This window comes from Pan paniscus, chromosome 18 (assembly GCF_029289425.2).
Source record: "Pan paniscus chromosome 18, NHGRI_mPanPan1-v2.0_pri, whole genome shotgun sequence".
NCBI lineage: Eukaryota > Metazoa > Chordata > Mammalia > Primates > Hominidae > Pan > Pan paniscus.
Genome location: NC_073267.2, coordinates 5388110 through 5400229, shown reverse-complemented (window position 1 = coordinate 5400229; position 12120 = coordinate 5388110). Strand labels below are relative to the sequence as shown.

At 46.9% G+C, this 12120-nt stretch overlaps 1 protein-coding gene across 7 annotated transcripts in view; it reads right to left on the bottom strand.

The window, feature by feature from the left end:
• UBN1 (ubinuclein 1) overlaps positions 1-12120 on the bottom strand; it is a 34780-nt gene that overhangs the window by 10392 nt on the left and 12268 nt on the right. For 6 of the 7 annotated variants that reach the window (XM_003815103.5, XM_034939742.3, XM_034939745.3 and 3 more), the window contains exons 6-12: positions 11996-12099; positions 10862-11300; positions 3069-3139; positions 1613-1742; positions 1320-1438; positions 980-1108; positions 651-797 (exon numbers count right to left, since the gene is read on the bottom strand). In XM_003815103.5, the coding sequence (XP_003815151.3) occupies positions 651-797; positions 980-1108; positions 1320-1438; positions 1613-1742; positions 3069-3139; positions 10862-11300; positions 11996-12099 (1139 nt within the window). The remainder of the gene's footprint in view (positions 1-650; positions 798-979; positions 1109-1319; positions 1439-1612; positions 1743-3068; positions 3140-10861; positions 11301-11995; positions 12100-12120) is intronic. The other variant, XM_034939743.3, reaches the window with a different exon arrangement.

The window sequence follows — 12120 nt, the reverse complement described above, 5'->3', positions numbered from 1 at the left end:
AGGAAAGACCCAAGATGAACCCATCTCTCAAATGCTCATAGCAGCCTGTATGTTAAAACAGGAAGTGTGGCCGGGTGTGGTGGCTCACACCTGTAATCCCAGCACTTAGGGAGGCCAAGGTGGGCAGATCACAAGGTCAGGAGATTGAGACCGTCCTGGCTAACATGGTGAAACCCCATTTCTACTAAAAATACAAAAAATTAGCCGGGCATGGTGGCAGGCACCTGTAGTCCCAGCTACTCGGGAGGTTGAGGCAGGAGAACGGCGTGAACCTGGGAGGTGGAGCTTGCAGTGAGCTGAGATCATACCACTGCACTCCAGCCCAGGCGACAGAGCGAGACTCCATCTCAAAAAAAAAAAAAAAAAAAAAAAAAAGGAAAGTGCATATTGAGATGGGAGGCCAAACATCAACTGAAGTGGGACAAAAAATGACAAAAACAAAACCCTGCAGGCAACTTCCCTTCCTCCAGGGAAGATCCAGAAGACCCTTTCCCAGCTACCTGCATGTCCCCCAGTTACTCAGGTGAGATCAGAGTTGAGGCAGCTAGACAGTGACTCCCTGTGGGCAAGGATCCTGTTGGCCTGGCACAAAAGCAGTGTTCAAACGTGTCTTGACTGCACAGATGCCCATCTCAGCACACGGCCCTCACCTGGCCTGCATCCAGCCTTTGGGCCAGAGGGGCTTGACTTCCGCATCCAGAAAGCCCTTCACACAGTCCTCCCAAGCCTGGGCTTTGTTGTTCCTCTCCAGGTCCTGGCTCTCCAGTTTGATCTTCACCACCTGGCACAGTAGCTCCCTGAGAAGGAGGCAGAAATCAGAAACTCCAAACTACTTCAGATGCTGCTCCAAGGTTCCAATCATGTGCTTTCAGCAGCCCTGATGAAAGTAAATGAGCCTAACCTTTGTCAGCAATAGGGGACGTACTCAGACACTGCCCCACCAACCCTCCAAAGAGGCCAAGTCCCAGTGTGGGCACACCTGATCTCATCATTCCATTGGAACTTCTTCCGAGGTCCCATTATCCTCCTGCCCCCTTTTTCTTCATCTTCTTCCTCATCCGAACAAATCCGGTCCCTCTGCTCCTTGTCTTTCTCCTCTTCCAGCATCCTAAGGGGTGAACAGAATTACATGGGGCCCCAAGGTGCTCCTGCCCACCGCCTCTCCCCTCACCCTCTGCACTACTGGGACTTCACAGAGAAGGAGAAAAGGCCAAAGAAGAGCCAAGAGGCTCCTTGGGAAACGGCAGTACACACCGAGAAACGGGAGGGGAAGAGGCAAGACGGGAGGGTCGCACCTGCAAGCGCCAGGACAAACTTACTTGGCAACCTTTGCCTGCGTGTGTGCCTGGCATTCGTCCTGGTACTTGGCCATCTGCTCTGGCATCGCCCTGCCAATGGCTTCCTTGAGCTTCTGGAGAGGCTCCTTCAGACGGCCCCCCTGCGAAGAGCGGGACAAAATTCAAGGCAGGTTTACACATCGCTCTTACGCTCAGGACGCATGACGGGGTGATCACAAGGAGGCAGTGGGGCAGCAGACGCATCATTGCTTAAGACTCAGTCACCCCTCCGCCAGGACCCCAAAGCCAAAGAGCTTCACTCTAGAGTCACCCACCTGTTCATAGAGGTGAAGTTTCCGAGCACGCTTGAGCAGGGCATCCTTGCTGCAGGGCAGGAATGACGCAAGATAGGCATACACCCCAGAGCGGACCTGACTGCTCAGCTCCCGAGTCTGCGCCTCTATGCTGAAGAACAAAACACAGTCACCACCGGCTGCAGCTCGCTGCAACTCCTGTCTTCATCAGCTCACCGTACGTGGAGAGGAAAGCTAGGAGCCAAAGGCAGTCAGACCCTGTCTTGTTGGTCACACAATGTAACTGAATGCCCAGGGAAATACATCCTAAGCAATCAACAAACAACAACAACTCCCAAGCCTGATGAACATGGCTAGGTAATGAGGGCCAAGGCTCTTAGGTCACAATACCAGGAAAACGGAGCCCAGGAGAACAAGCTCTGAAGCACTAAATTTCATAGAGAAAACATGAAAGCTTTCAAAGTGGAAAATCATGAGTTACTTGGGGTTAAAAGGAAACACTTCCCGGCAGCATTTCTTTTTTTTCCCCCAGTCCCCAGTTTTATCAACCATTATGAGGTCAGGGAAAGCCTCACCCCTCCAGTTTCTCCACCTAGATAAGCAAAAAAATATTTCTCTTCAATGCCTTGAGCTGTCCATATTTGGCACGCTCAAGCAGGTTCCTTGTTGACACAATCCTATCGTCCGCACCAATGCTCAGGTGCTCTCTGCAGCTCACACTTCCTGACCCAAGGGGCCAATCCAGGTCCTGGCCAGGCGAGGCCATGTGGTAGAACACCCACATTTTGACAACTGTTCTTACACACACAAACTCCTCAGCTGTTGAGCAACAAGCTTCCCCTGCCACAAACTGCAACCAGGAGAAAAGCGGCAACACTGCAGGCCAGGCCACAAGGATTCACTTTTCCCAGTCTGGATTTACAAATGTTTGCTCTTCTGCTTTTTAACCCGATTCACACAGCGTGGTGTCTCAGAGGCTCAGGCGTGTGGGAACAGCATTAGGGATGATGCACGTGGCACTAGGAACAGGAGTGCCAGCGAGGGGAACAGCCAGGGACACCAAGCAACACCCAAGGCAGAGCAGGCCCGAGGCCACCAGGCTGTCTCTCATTCTTCAGGATTCTCAGAGACAGTCAGGCAACACCTTCTCTCTCTCCTCGTCTCATACCTGCCAAGAAATCCTCTTCTATAACAGGCCATGATTATCATATGTTAGTAATGCCTGCTGCCTAAGATCAGGGAGGTCTATCGCTTCTGGAGACAAGTATTTGGTGTCCCTGTTGTGTTTTGATTTTTAAAAGAAAAATAACAATGAAACCATGTTAATCCAATTCTTCTTTTATCTCCTTGGTGGTCACCTTTATGCAGTTCAATTGTACTCCCACTGTCCCCTAGCTGGCTTGCCCCAAGCTCAGTAATAGCAGAAACAGACAGACAGACAGACAGACAGACAGACAGACAGACAGACGATACTCACTCTAATAGGATTCCATTAATATCCTGGGTGAAGAACTTCTGTCTGCTCTCCCCCTCAGCAGCTCTGGCAGCCTGGTGCACAGCAGATAGTAACAGCCGTTAGTGCACTTTCCCCACACGTCCCTTACGCTCACCCACAGGCACAGGAGTCATCGCTCCATAAAGAGCACCTGTCAATACAGTCACACCGCCACCTTTCCAACTCCACCCTAGTCCCGGGTTAAGTTCGCCTGCGATCCATATTCTCTTTTCAAATGCTGCTGCAGCATCTGTGGGCTGCCAGTTCTTCCTGGGACTTAAAACAGTCACAGACAAGAAAATCAGAGTCAAAGCCATCACAATGCACTTAGCCAGAGGCCAATAAGGCCAACTAACCCCTGCGCCCATACACCATCAACTACACCATTAGTTGGAATTTCCATGTATCTACAGTACAAAAATATTCAAGAACTTCAACCAGCCTATAGGATTTAAAGGCCTTTTTATCTACAAAAATAATAATAATGTGTAGCTCTAGCACTTAAGGACATTAAAACTCTTTGACAATTCCTAATCTACTTATGGTATACCACGAGCTCTCTATTAGCCAGACCATGTGAATAACTAACCCACCATATTACCTATTAACACCAGATTATAGGAGTTTCAGTACAGTCTTAGTTTGCTTTCGAAAAGAACACAGTTAACACACACCCTGGATGGCAAGCTCAAGAGACCCCTGAAGCAACCACGGCAGGCAGCCACGACACAGCGGAAACACAAAAAAGCAGACCCTGTGGAAGTCTGCATCAGGGTTCTCACACTTGGTTGCATATTGGAATTCCCTGGGCAGCTTGGAGCCACTCAGGCCACTCAAATCACAGTCTCTGGAAAGGAGATTCAGGAATGCGCACTCTCTTAAAAGTGGCCCAAGTACTCTTTCAAAGCAACCCTGGGAACACTGATGTGCAAAAAGGGCTGGGAACCATTCCTCTCAACCCAAGAGCTGCTGGTCTGAAGGCTTTGGGTGAAATAAAATTTCTGAAATCAGACACGATATACAGTAACGACAGCAAACAAGGGTGATAAGGTGACTATCTAGAAAGAAGGGATCAACCCCTCTGAAACTGCAGACACTGCTAACCCCTCACCATCATCTCCCCCACTCACCTTCCTCTCACTGCATCCTCTGGGGCCCCTTCCAACCACTCTAACTGCTCCACCTGCCTCCTCCACCAGCTCCTTTCCATAGGCGGACCCCAGGATTCTCACTAGAACCCACTTCTCCCAATAACTTCTTTCCCCCTCAGGGCTTCAAAATAACACAGACAATTGTACACTCAAATCTAAACTAAGCCCTAAATCCTCTCATCTAAGCTCTGGACCAGAATTTCCAGTTATCTCTGAGAAATTTCCCAATTACAGTCAACGCCTGGTATAGGCAGGGGATTGGTTACAGGACCCCCGTATATACCAAAATCCAACTGCACAGTCAGCCCTGAGGAACCTGCCTATACAAAAAGTTAGCCCTCTATACACAGATTTAGCATCCCTCAAATCAACCCACATTTGGTTAGAAAACATCTGCGTGTAAGTGGATCCACGCAGTTCAGCCCTGTGTTGTTCAAGGGTCAACTGCACTTCTGTGGATGGATGACCCTCTGGTTTGCAAACTCAACTTACACCAGACCCACTGGCTTCTGCTCTTCCCCTGTGTTCCCCACTTCTAATAATTGCACTCCAACCTTAAGACCGCCACTCCCTTCTTCAGAACCCTTCAGCAGCTCTTTCCAAGCCTGGTATCAAACCCAAACTCCTTCACATGGCATTTGGGGTCCTCCACGATCTGGCCCAGCCATCCACCAACTCGCCCATCTTCAGCTCTGCTCCCTGCCTTCTCTTAGGGCATCTTCCCCAGGAGGCTGGCGAAGCCTGTTGCCTCCAGTCTGCTTCCTATATGCCCCCCAAGAGTCTCTCTTTTACCCCTTAAGTCGGGCTATCTGGCCGTCCAGACATCACAAAGCTTACTTCATTCTGCTCTGTACTACAGTCCATTGTCTGCATATCTATCGGGTCCATTTATGTAACGAGCTCATGAAAGACAAGAATGGAACCTTGGCCCAGCGCAGTGGCTCACACCTGTAATCCTAACACATTGGGAGGCCAAGGTGGGCAGAACACACGAGCTCAGGAGTTTCAGACCAGCTTGGGCACATGATGAGACCCTGTCTCTACTAAAAATACAAAAAAAAGCTGGGCATGGTGGTGCATGCCTGTGGTCCCAACTACTCTGGAGGCTGAGGTGGGAGGATCACTTGAGCCCTGGGCGTGGAGGTTGCAGTGAGGCAAGATCGTGCCACTGCACTCCAGCCTGGGTGACAGAGCAAGACCCTGTCTTAAAAAATAATAATAAAATAAAATATAGAACTGAGTCTTATTCATCAATATATTTCCCATGGCTGCCTGTCACGTAATATTTACTAAATGTTGACTGAGTGAATGAATCAACAAATGAAGATACTACTGTAAAACAGCACGCCACAGGAAGAAAAGCTTAACACCAAACCACCAAAACTAAGTCGGAAGAAAATGCGCAAAACTCAAGCTTCTACAGATCTCTTGGCTAGGGGAAAGCCCAGAGGGGTGAAATCCACAGACGAATAATGGAAAAAAAGGGCATGACTTTTCACCCAGCCATGTGCCAATTTCTTACACTCTTGGAAACATTCAGAATTCTACCTTGGCACTTGGAAGGTACTAGAATTATATTAGTCTGGGAAAAAATAAAACTGAACTTTTTTTGCTTAAGCTTACACTGCTAGTTTTAAGATCCAGAAGCACCCTTACATTAATTCAAACTAATTAACATGTATTTCACATGCCACACTTTCAGACCCATCTACAGCTTAAACTTCCAATCAGATTTTATCTTATTATTTTTTATTTTTTTATTTTAGTTTAGTTTTTGAGACGGAGTCTTGTTCTGTTGCCCAGGCTGGAGTGCAATGGCGTGATCTCAGCTCACTGCAACCTCCACCTCCCGGGTTCAAGTGATTCTCCTGCCTCAGCCTCCTGAGTAGCTGGGATTACAGGCACCCACCACCACGTTCGGCTAATTTTTTGTATTTTTAGTAGAGATGGGGTTTCACCATGTTGGCCAGGCTGGTCTCAAACATCTGACCCCAAGTGATCCGCCCACCTCAGCCACCCAAAGTGCTGGGATTACAGGCGTGAGCCACCATGCCCAGCATCTTATTTTATTGAGATGGTCTCACTCTGTCACCCATTCTGGAGTGCAGTGACGTGATCATAGCTCATACAGCCTTGACCTCCCAGGCTCAAATAATCCTCCCGCCTCAGCTTCCCAAGCAGCTAGGACTACAGCTGCACGCAACCACGCCTGACTCATTTTTAGATTTTTTTTTTCTCACTCTGTTACCCAGGCTGGTCTGAAACTCCTGGGCTCAGGTGATCCTCCCACCTCAGCCTCCCAAAGTACTGCGATTATAGGCATGAGCCACCGCGTCCTGCCAAATTTTCTGTTTAGATAGCCACTTGTACAATATTTCAGAAGCTTTCTATGTAATCTTTACGCAATCTTTAAAAATATTTTAAATAATATTATGTAATTTTAGAAAGTACTTTTCTGTAAACCTTTTGAATTGCATAGACAATATCTCTGAGTGTCTGGCTTTATACTGAAGAGTCGACTGCGGCATTTTAAAGTAAATCTAATTAAAAGAGCAATTGGATATATATCTGATAGTCTTCCAAAAATAAATGGGGTCCCTCACCCCTAAAAAGAGACACTCTTACCCCAGAAGTTGTGTGAATTAATCAATCCTAAGTTAACTAGGAAATGAGGTTAAACATCCCAATCATGCTGATTTATAAGAGTTCCAACAGCCTTTTAATGAGCTGTTTTATTTATTCTAAGAAAAGTCACTTGTAGCCTTTTAGCACCCAGCTCAAAATCTTATATACTGTATCTGTTTTTGCTGAGTAGGAGAAAATCGGGCATGATTTTTTTTTAAAAAGATCAAACAAGTTGTTTTGGTTTTTTTTTCCCCCTACCTTATTCTCTTTGGATCCATCTCTCCCTGCACTTCTTGTGATGAGGGGTTCTAATTCTATAGAGGGCAGAGCAGAATGGGTGACATGGGGTCTCTTTGATTCCTGCTCTTAATATATTGTCTCTATGTTATGCTTGACTAAAGAGAACCAAAATAGATCTGGGTTATTTGTACAGCCCAAGGCTGAGTAGCTGTCAAACTACCTCAAGACAATAACCCAAAGGAGCATCAAACCTGAGCTTTGTCAGCACCTGTACCTGCCAACAAGCAAGACAAAAGACGCCATCAACGCATATTAACAGAGGGCAGGGTAAGGCCATCAAATCACTGGATTCCCTGGGGCCTATACAAATGTACAATACAAATCAGTAACAAAAAACAGGCTGATGTGAGAATGTAGTGAACGTGGCAGAGGCATCACCAAGGTTCCCTCTCAGAGGACCTCTTTAACATACACAAGTTTTCAAAGACACTTTTTAAAGTTTTAAGTACCATATTTAGTTAGAAGATATATCTAATTTTGCTTCCCAGAAAGAGTTTTTTCCCCTAAGGGATCAATACACATGGGATGAGAATCTGCTATGTACTGAGGCAGAATACAAAACAGGAACACAGGCCAGGCGCAGTGGCTCACGCCTGTAATCCCAGCTACTCGGGAGGCTGAGGCACAAGAATCACTTGAACCCAGAAGGCGGAGGTGGATGTTGCAGTCAGCTGAGATTGCACCACTGCACTCCAGCCTGGGTGATGGAGTCAGACTCTGTCTCAAAAAAAAAAAAGCAACAACAACAAACCAGGATCACAGATTCCTCCCACAAAGAAATTCTCCTCCCAAAAAGGTGCACCCTAGCTCCCTAATCCTTGGATCTGGGCGGCTCTTGTGATTTGCTCTGACCAAAAGTGTGGTGGAAGTCATGTGATACACATAGCCTCTAAGGCTAGCTCTCAAGGGCCCTGCAGCTTCCACCTTTCCCCTCTTGAGATGTTGCCCTGAGACCACCAAGCCCTGAAGAAGGCAGGATGAAAGGCCAGGAAAGAAAAGCCCTGCCAGCACCTGGCCAACTTGCCAGCTGAATGCAGCCATGAGCGTGGGCCCAGAGTCAGGAGAAACGAACTGCTATGACAAGGCAAATTTTGGGGGGTGTTTTGCAGACAGTGATAGAAACTGATTTGTGTGTCACCTAGGGCCAAGTCTACCCAATCTTATAATAAAGGGAAAAGGGGGGAAAATCAGGGGTATAAAAAACAAAGTGAGAAACACGTAACACTACTAATGTCCCAGTTACATACGTCAGGTTTACTTTAAATTTTATAAATGCGATGTCCATTTCAAGATCTAGGATGGACCCCTTATTAAGGATCCAAATATCAAATATCCACATGTGGCTTTTGGAATCATAAGCAATTTGAGTATACCAGTGCATCCCCTTCCCTGGGAAGACTATCTTTCCCAGCAGATTCTCAGTGGGATCAGGGGTCCTGAGCATTTGCACACACATGCAGGGACTCCAAGTGCCCCAAGTGCAGGGCCCTGGTCAGAAGAGCGCACCTGAGGACCCTTCGGAGTAGCATTAAGCATCTTTTTAAAATAAGCCACCTTTTTAATGCAACCATAAAAAGTCATGAGGGCTTTATAATATTATGTAAAAAGGCAGAAAACAGTTATTCACAACTATAATTACAGCTGCATAAAAACATATACACAGAGGCTAGAAAAGAATATCCAACTAGAAATTGTTTTTATATTGGCCGGATGGGTAATTTCCATACACCTTCCACCCCATTTTTCAAAGTTTCAAAGTTGCTGTTATAGGAGAAGGGCAATGTGAAGACTCGAATTATCAACTTCACACTTGAATACTGTATTTTCCAATCAGAACATCAGCCTCTCCTGGTCACCAGCTCCCCACTGGGACCCAGGCCCACCTTGACTATGGGATCCTGAACCCTGTGTTTGTTATGCCCAAGAGCTAACTGACACTTGGCAATCACTGAGGAGGGGCAGCTTGCCTAACAAGGTGTTTACTCAGCTCCGCTTTCTTGCACCACAGCCCAACATTGTTTCCGGTTATGTCATTTTGTTGCCACTAAATCTGTCCCCATCTTTCCCAAGAAAGTGAAACAGTAAGTTTTCACACTAGAACACTACCTATGGCACGAGTGGGGACACAGCCAAGAATCTGGTTTTGACTTTTCTCTAACGACCATCTATCGTCATATAGACCTTAAATGATTTAACAAGACTTTCAGAAGCTATGAAACAATTTGATTACGAACCAGAGAATTAAAAAGAACAAGGAGTAATGTTTGTTTAACATGAATTCTGAGAGCAAATATAGGACAGCAGGCTCAAAAACACCAAGTTCAGATTCAGCTACTTCCACCTCAATGTCATACTAAGAGATACTCCAAACCCCAACATGGTACAATTCACTTAAATCATTACATTCAAATACAATACTTGAATTTCCAATGCTGGACACAAGCTGACAAAGATGAGGTAGAGCTTTGGATAGATACTTTATTTGCTTTGTATATGGTGTTCAAATATTTTTTGGAAGAGAGAAAATCATTTTAGCAGTGGCTGACAATTTACCCTGCCCTAAAACACAAAGGATATTATACGTAACAATGCTTCTGAAATACTGTAAGAATCACTGATTTAAAATCTACAGCTGTAGATTATGACTGCCACTAGAGCTGCATCACAAGTCCTGATGCTTAAGGTAAAATGTTATTTTAACTTAAAGGTAAATGATATTACAACCAATGATCCATGCCTAGTTTACAGTTAGAAATGTATTACTTGAACAGACAATTCTCAGTGCTTAATTCCCAATCACTGGAGTAAAACAGCAAGAGCTGCTAGATCCTAAAGGTGCTAATAGTGGTTGGTTTGTTTTTTAATGGAATCTTGCTCTGTGGCCCAGGCTAGAGTGCACTGGCGCAATCTCCACTCACCACAACCTCCGCCTCCTGGGTTCAAGCGATTCTGCTGCCTCAGCCTCCCAAGTAGCCGGGATTACAGCGCGCGCCACCATGCCCAGCTAATTTTTTGTATTTTTAGTAGAAACAGGGTTTCACCATGTTGGCCAGGCTGGTCTCGAACTCCTGACCTCAGGTGATCCGCCCGCCTCGGCCTCCCAAAGTGCTGCGATTACAGGCGTGAGCCACTGCACCCTGCCGATGGTGGGTTTTAATGGGGCATGGACAGCATTTAAAATTAAGCTGCTTTTCATTCATCACATTTGAGGCATTCCTGTAATCACTACCTAACACTGGATACACAACGCAAGGGAGCGACTGAAACCTAGTGGCAACGAAGCATCTACTCTACGTGTAACTTATATGTTTACAAACTTTTGTGAATTTGCAAAACCTTTGTAAGAATTCTAAGATTAATCTCTGCCTCAGCTGCCTGCTGCCAACATCATCCGTCTATCACATGAAGGAAAAGATGCCGTGTGGAAAACAAACTGACAGAAAACAGAAAGAGAACAATCTCCCCAGAAGAAAGCAAATTTTCCAGAAATGAAGAAACCAAGAAAGGCCCAAAATGATGCCTGACGGGCAAGGCTTACACTGTTTTCTCCCTCAGGATGAGAAGAGGGTTTGGAAAAAGCTGACACCTTAACTGCCAACTCACTAAGGGTTTCTCTGGGCGAGCTTCACGCAGTGCAGAACCAACAGCAATCTGCCCAAACTGCTTCCAGGAAAGCCCAGCCGCACTGTGCCACCATACCTGAGCCAGCTCCTTAACGCGCTTCTCCAGGGGTGCTGGCAGGCCTTCGGGGAGAGAAGAGGGCTGCCTGAATTCCTGGTCCAATCCCACCCCAAGGGAATCACTTCCATCATCCATATCTCGGAAGGGACTTCCTTCTGGAGACTCACTGAGCAGATGCTCCAAGTCCAAATCCGTCAGCGAGTCCATGGCAGTGGCCGCCTGGAGCAAGTCGTTGTCAGAAGTAGAGCCAAAGAGTGAGAGCAAGGGGTCAGAGGCACCCTCCAGTTCCCGCAGGCCCTGAGCTTCCGCTGATGGGACCGCAACAGGCTTATGCTCCTCCTCCCTTTTTTTCTGAGCCTCTTTCTCTTTCTGAAATTTCTTTAGCATCTCTTTAACGCTTAAAGCCCCAGAATATTTCTTCTTCTTCTTCTCCTTACTGGCATTGAGGGCTGTGAAGCTGCAAGCAAGAGGGAAACTGGTCACTCAGACTATAGGACACCTCCAAAGGGAACTCCAGAGGCCTTCACCCCTGCTCCCAGGGTCATGGTCTCCAGGAGAACCTGTCACAGTCCACCCTGTCATTCCTCCTCCCTCCTCTTGGCATATGGAGCTCGTTCTTGCTGAGACCAAAGCTTGAGAGTTAATACAGGTTAGCAACACAGTGTCACATATGCTAAATTTCCGACGGGTTTTTAGAAACCACTGCCAGGCTGAAATAAAAGGTTGCAAAAAGGGGCGGGGAGAGCAAGAAAAGTATTTAGAGGGAGAAAGCAGGAGCAGCAGAGAACAGCAGCAACTTGAAGAGCAGCTGGGGTGAGACCAAGTGAGGAGAAGGAAGCATGACCATAGACAACAAGGGAAAACAGCGGAGACAGAAGGAGAACTGGGGCAGAGAGGAGCACCCCAGAGGACGAGAAACATCAGCAGTCACACAGCGACAAGAATAGCTGCCAACACTGACAGTGGAACTATCTGACACACAGAGAGGTGAGCGTCTATGCCCAGAATGGCACTGCGGGAGGCGTGCGGGAGGACAGGAAGGCCAGGCCCTGCTGCCTCTTCCGAAGCTGTGGGGAGGAGGTGAGTCAGCTCCCAGTCGTCCTGCCCTAATAGTTCAGGCTTTATCCTAGCAAAGAAGCTGCTGCCTCTCACCCGGCTTTGGAAAACTTGGACTTTTTCGATTTCTTCTCCTTGTCATAAGTGTCATCTTTTTTCTTCTTCTTTATCTTCTCACCACCTTCCTTCAACTTCCGCTTCTGAGAATTAAAGACAAGGCA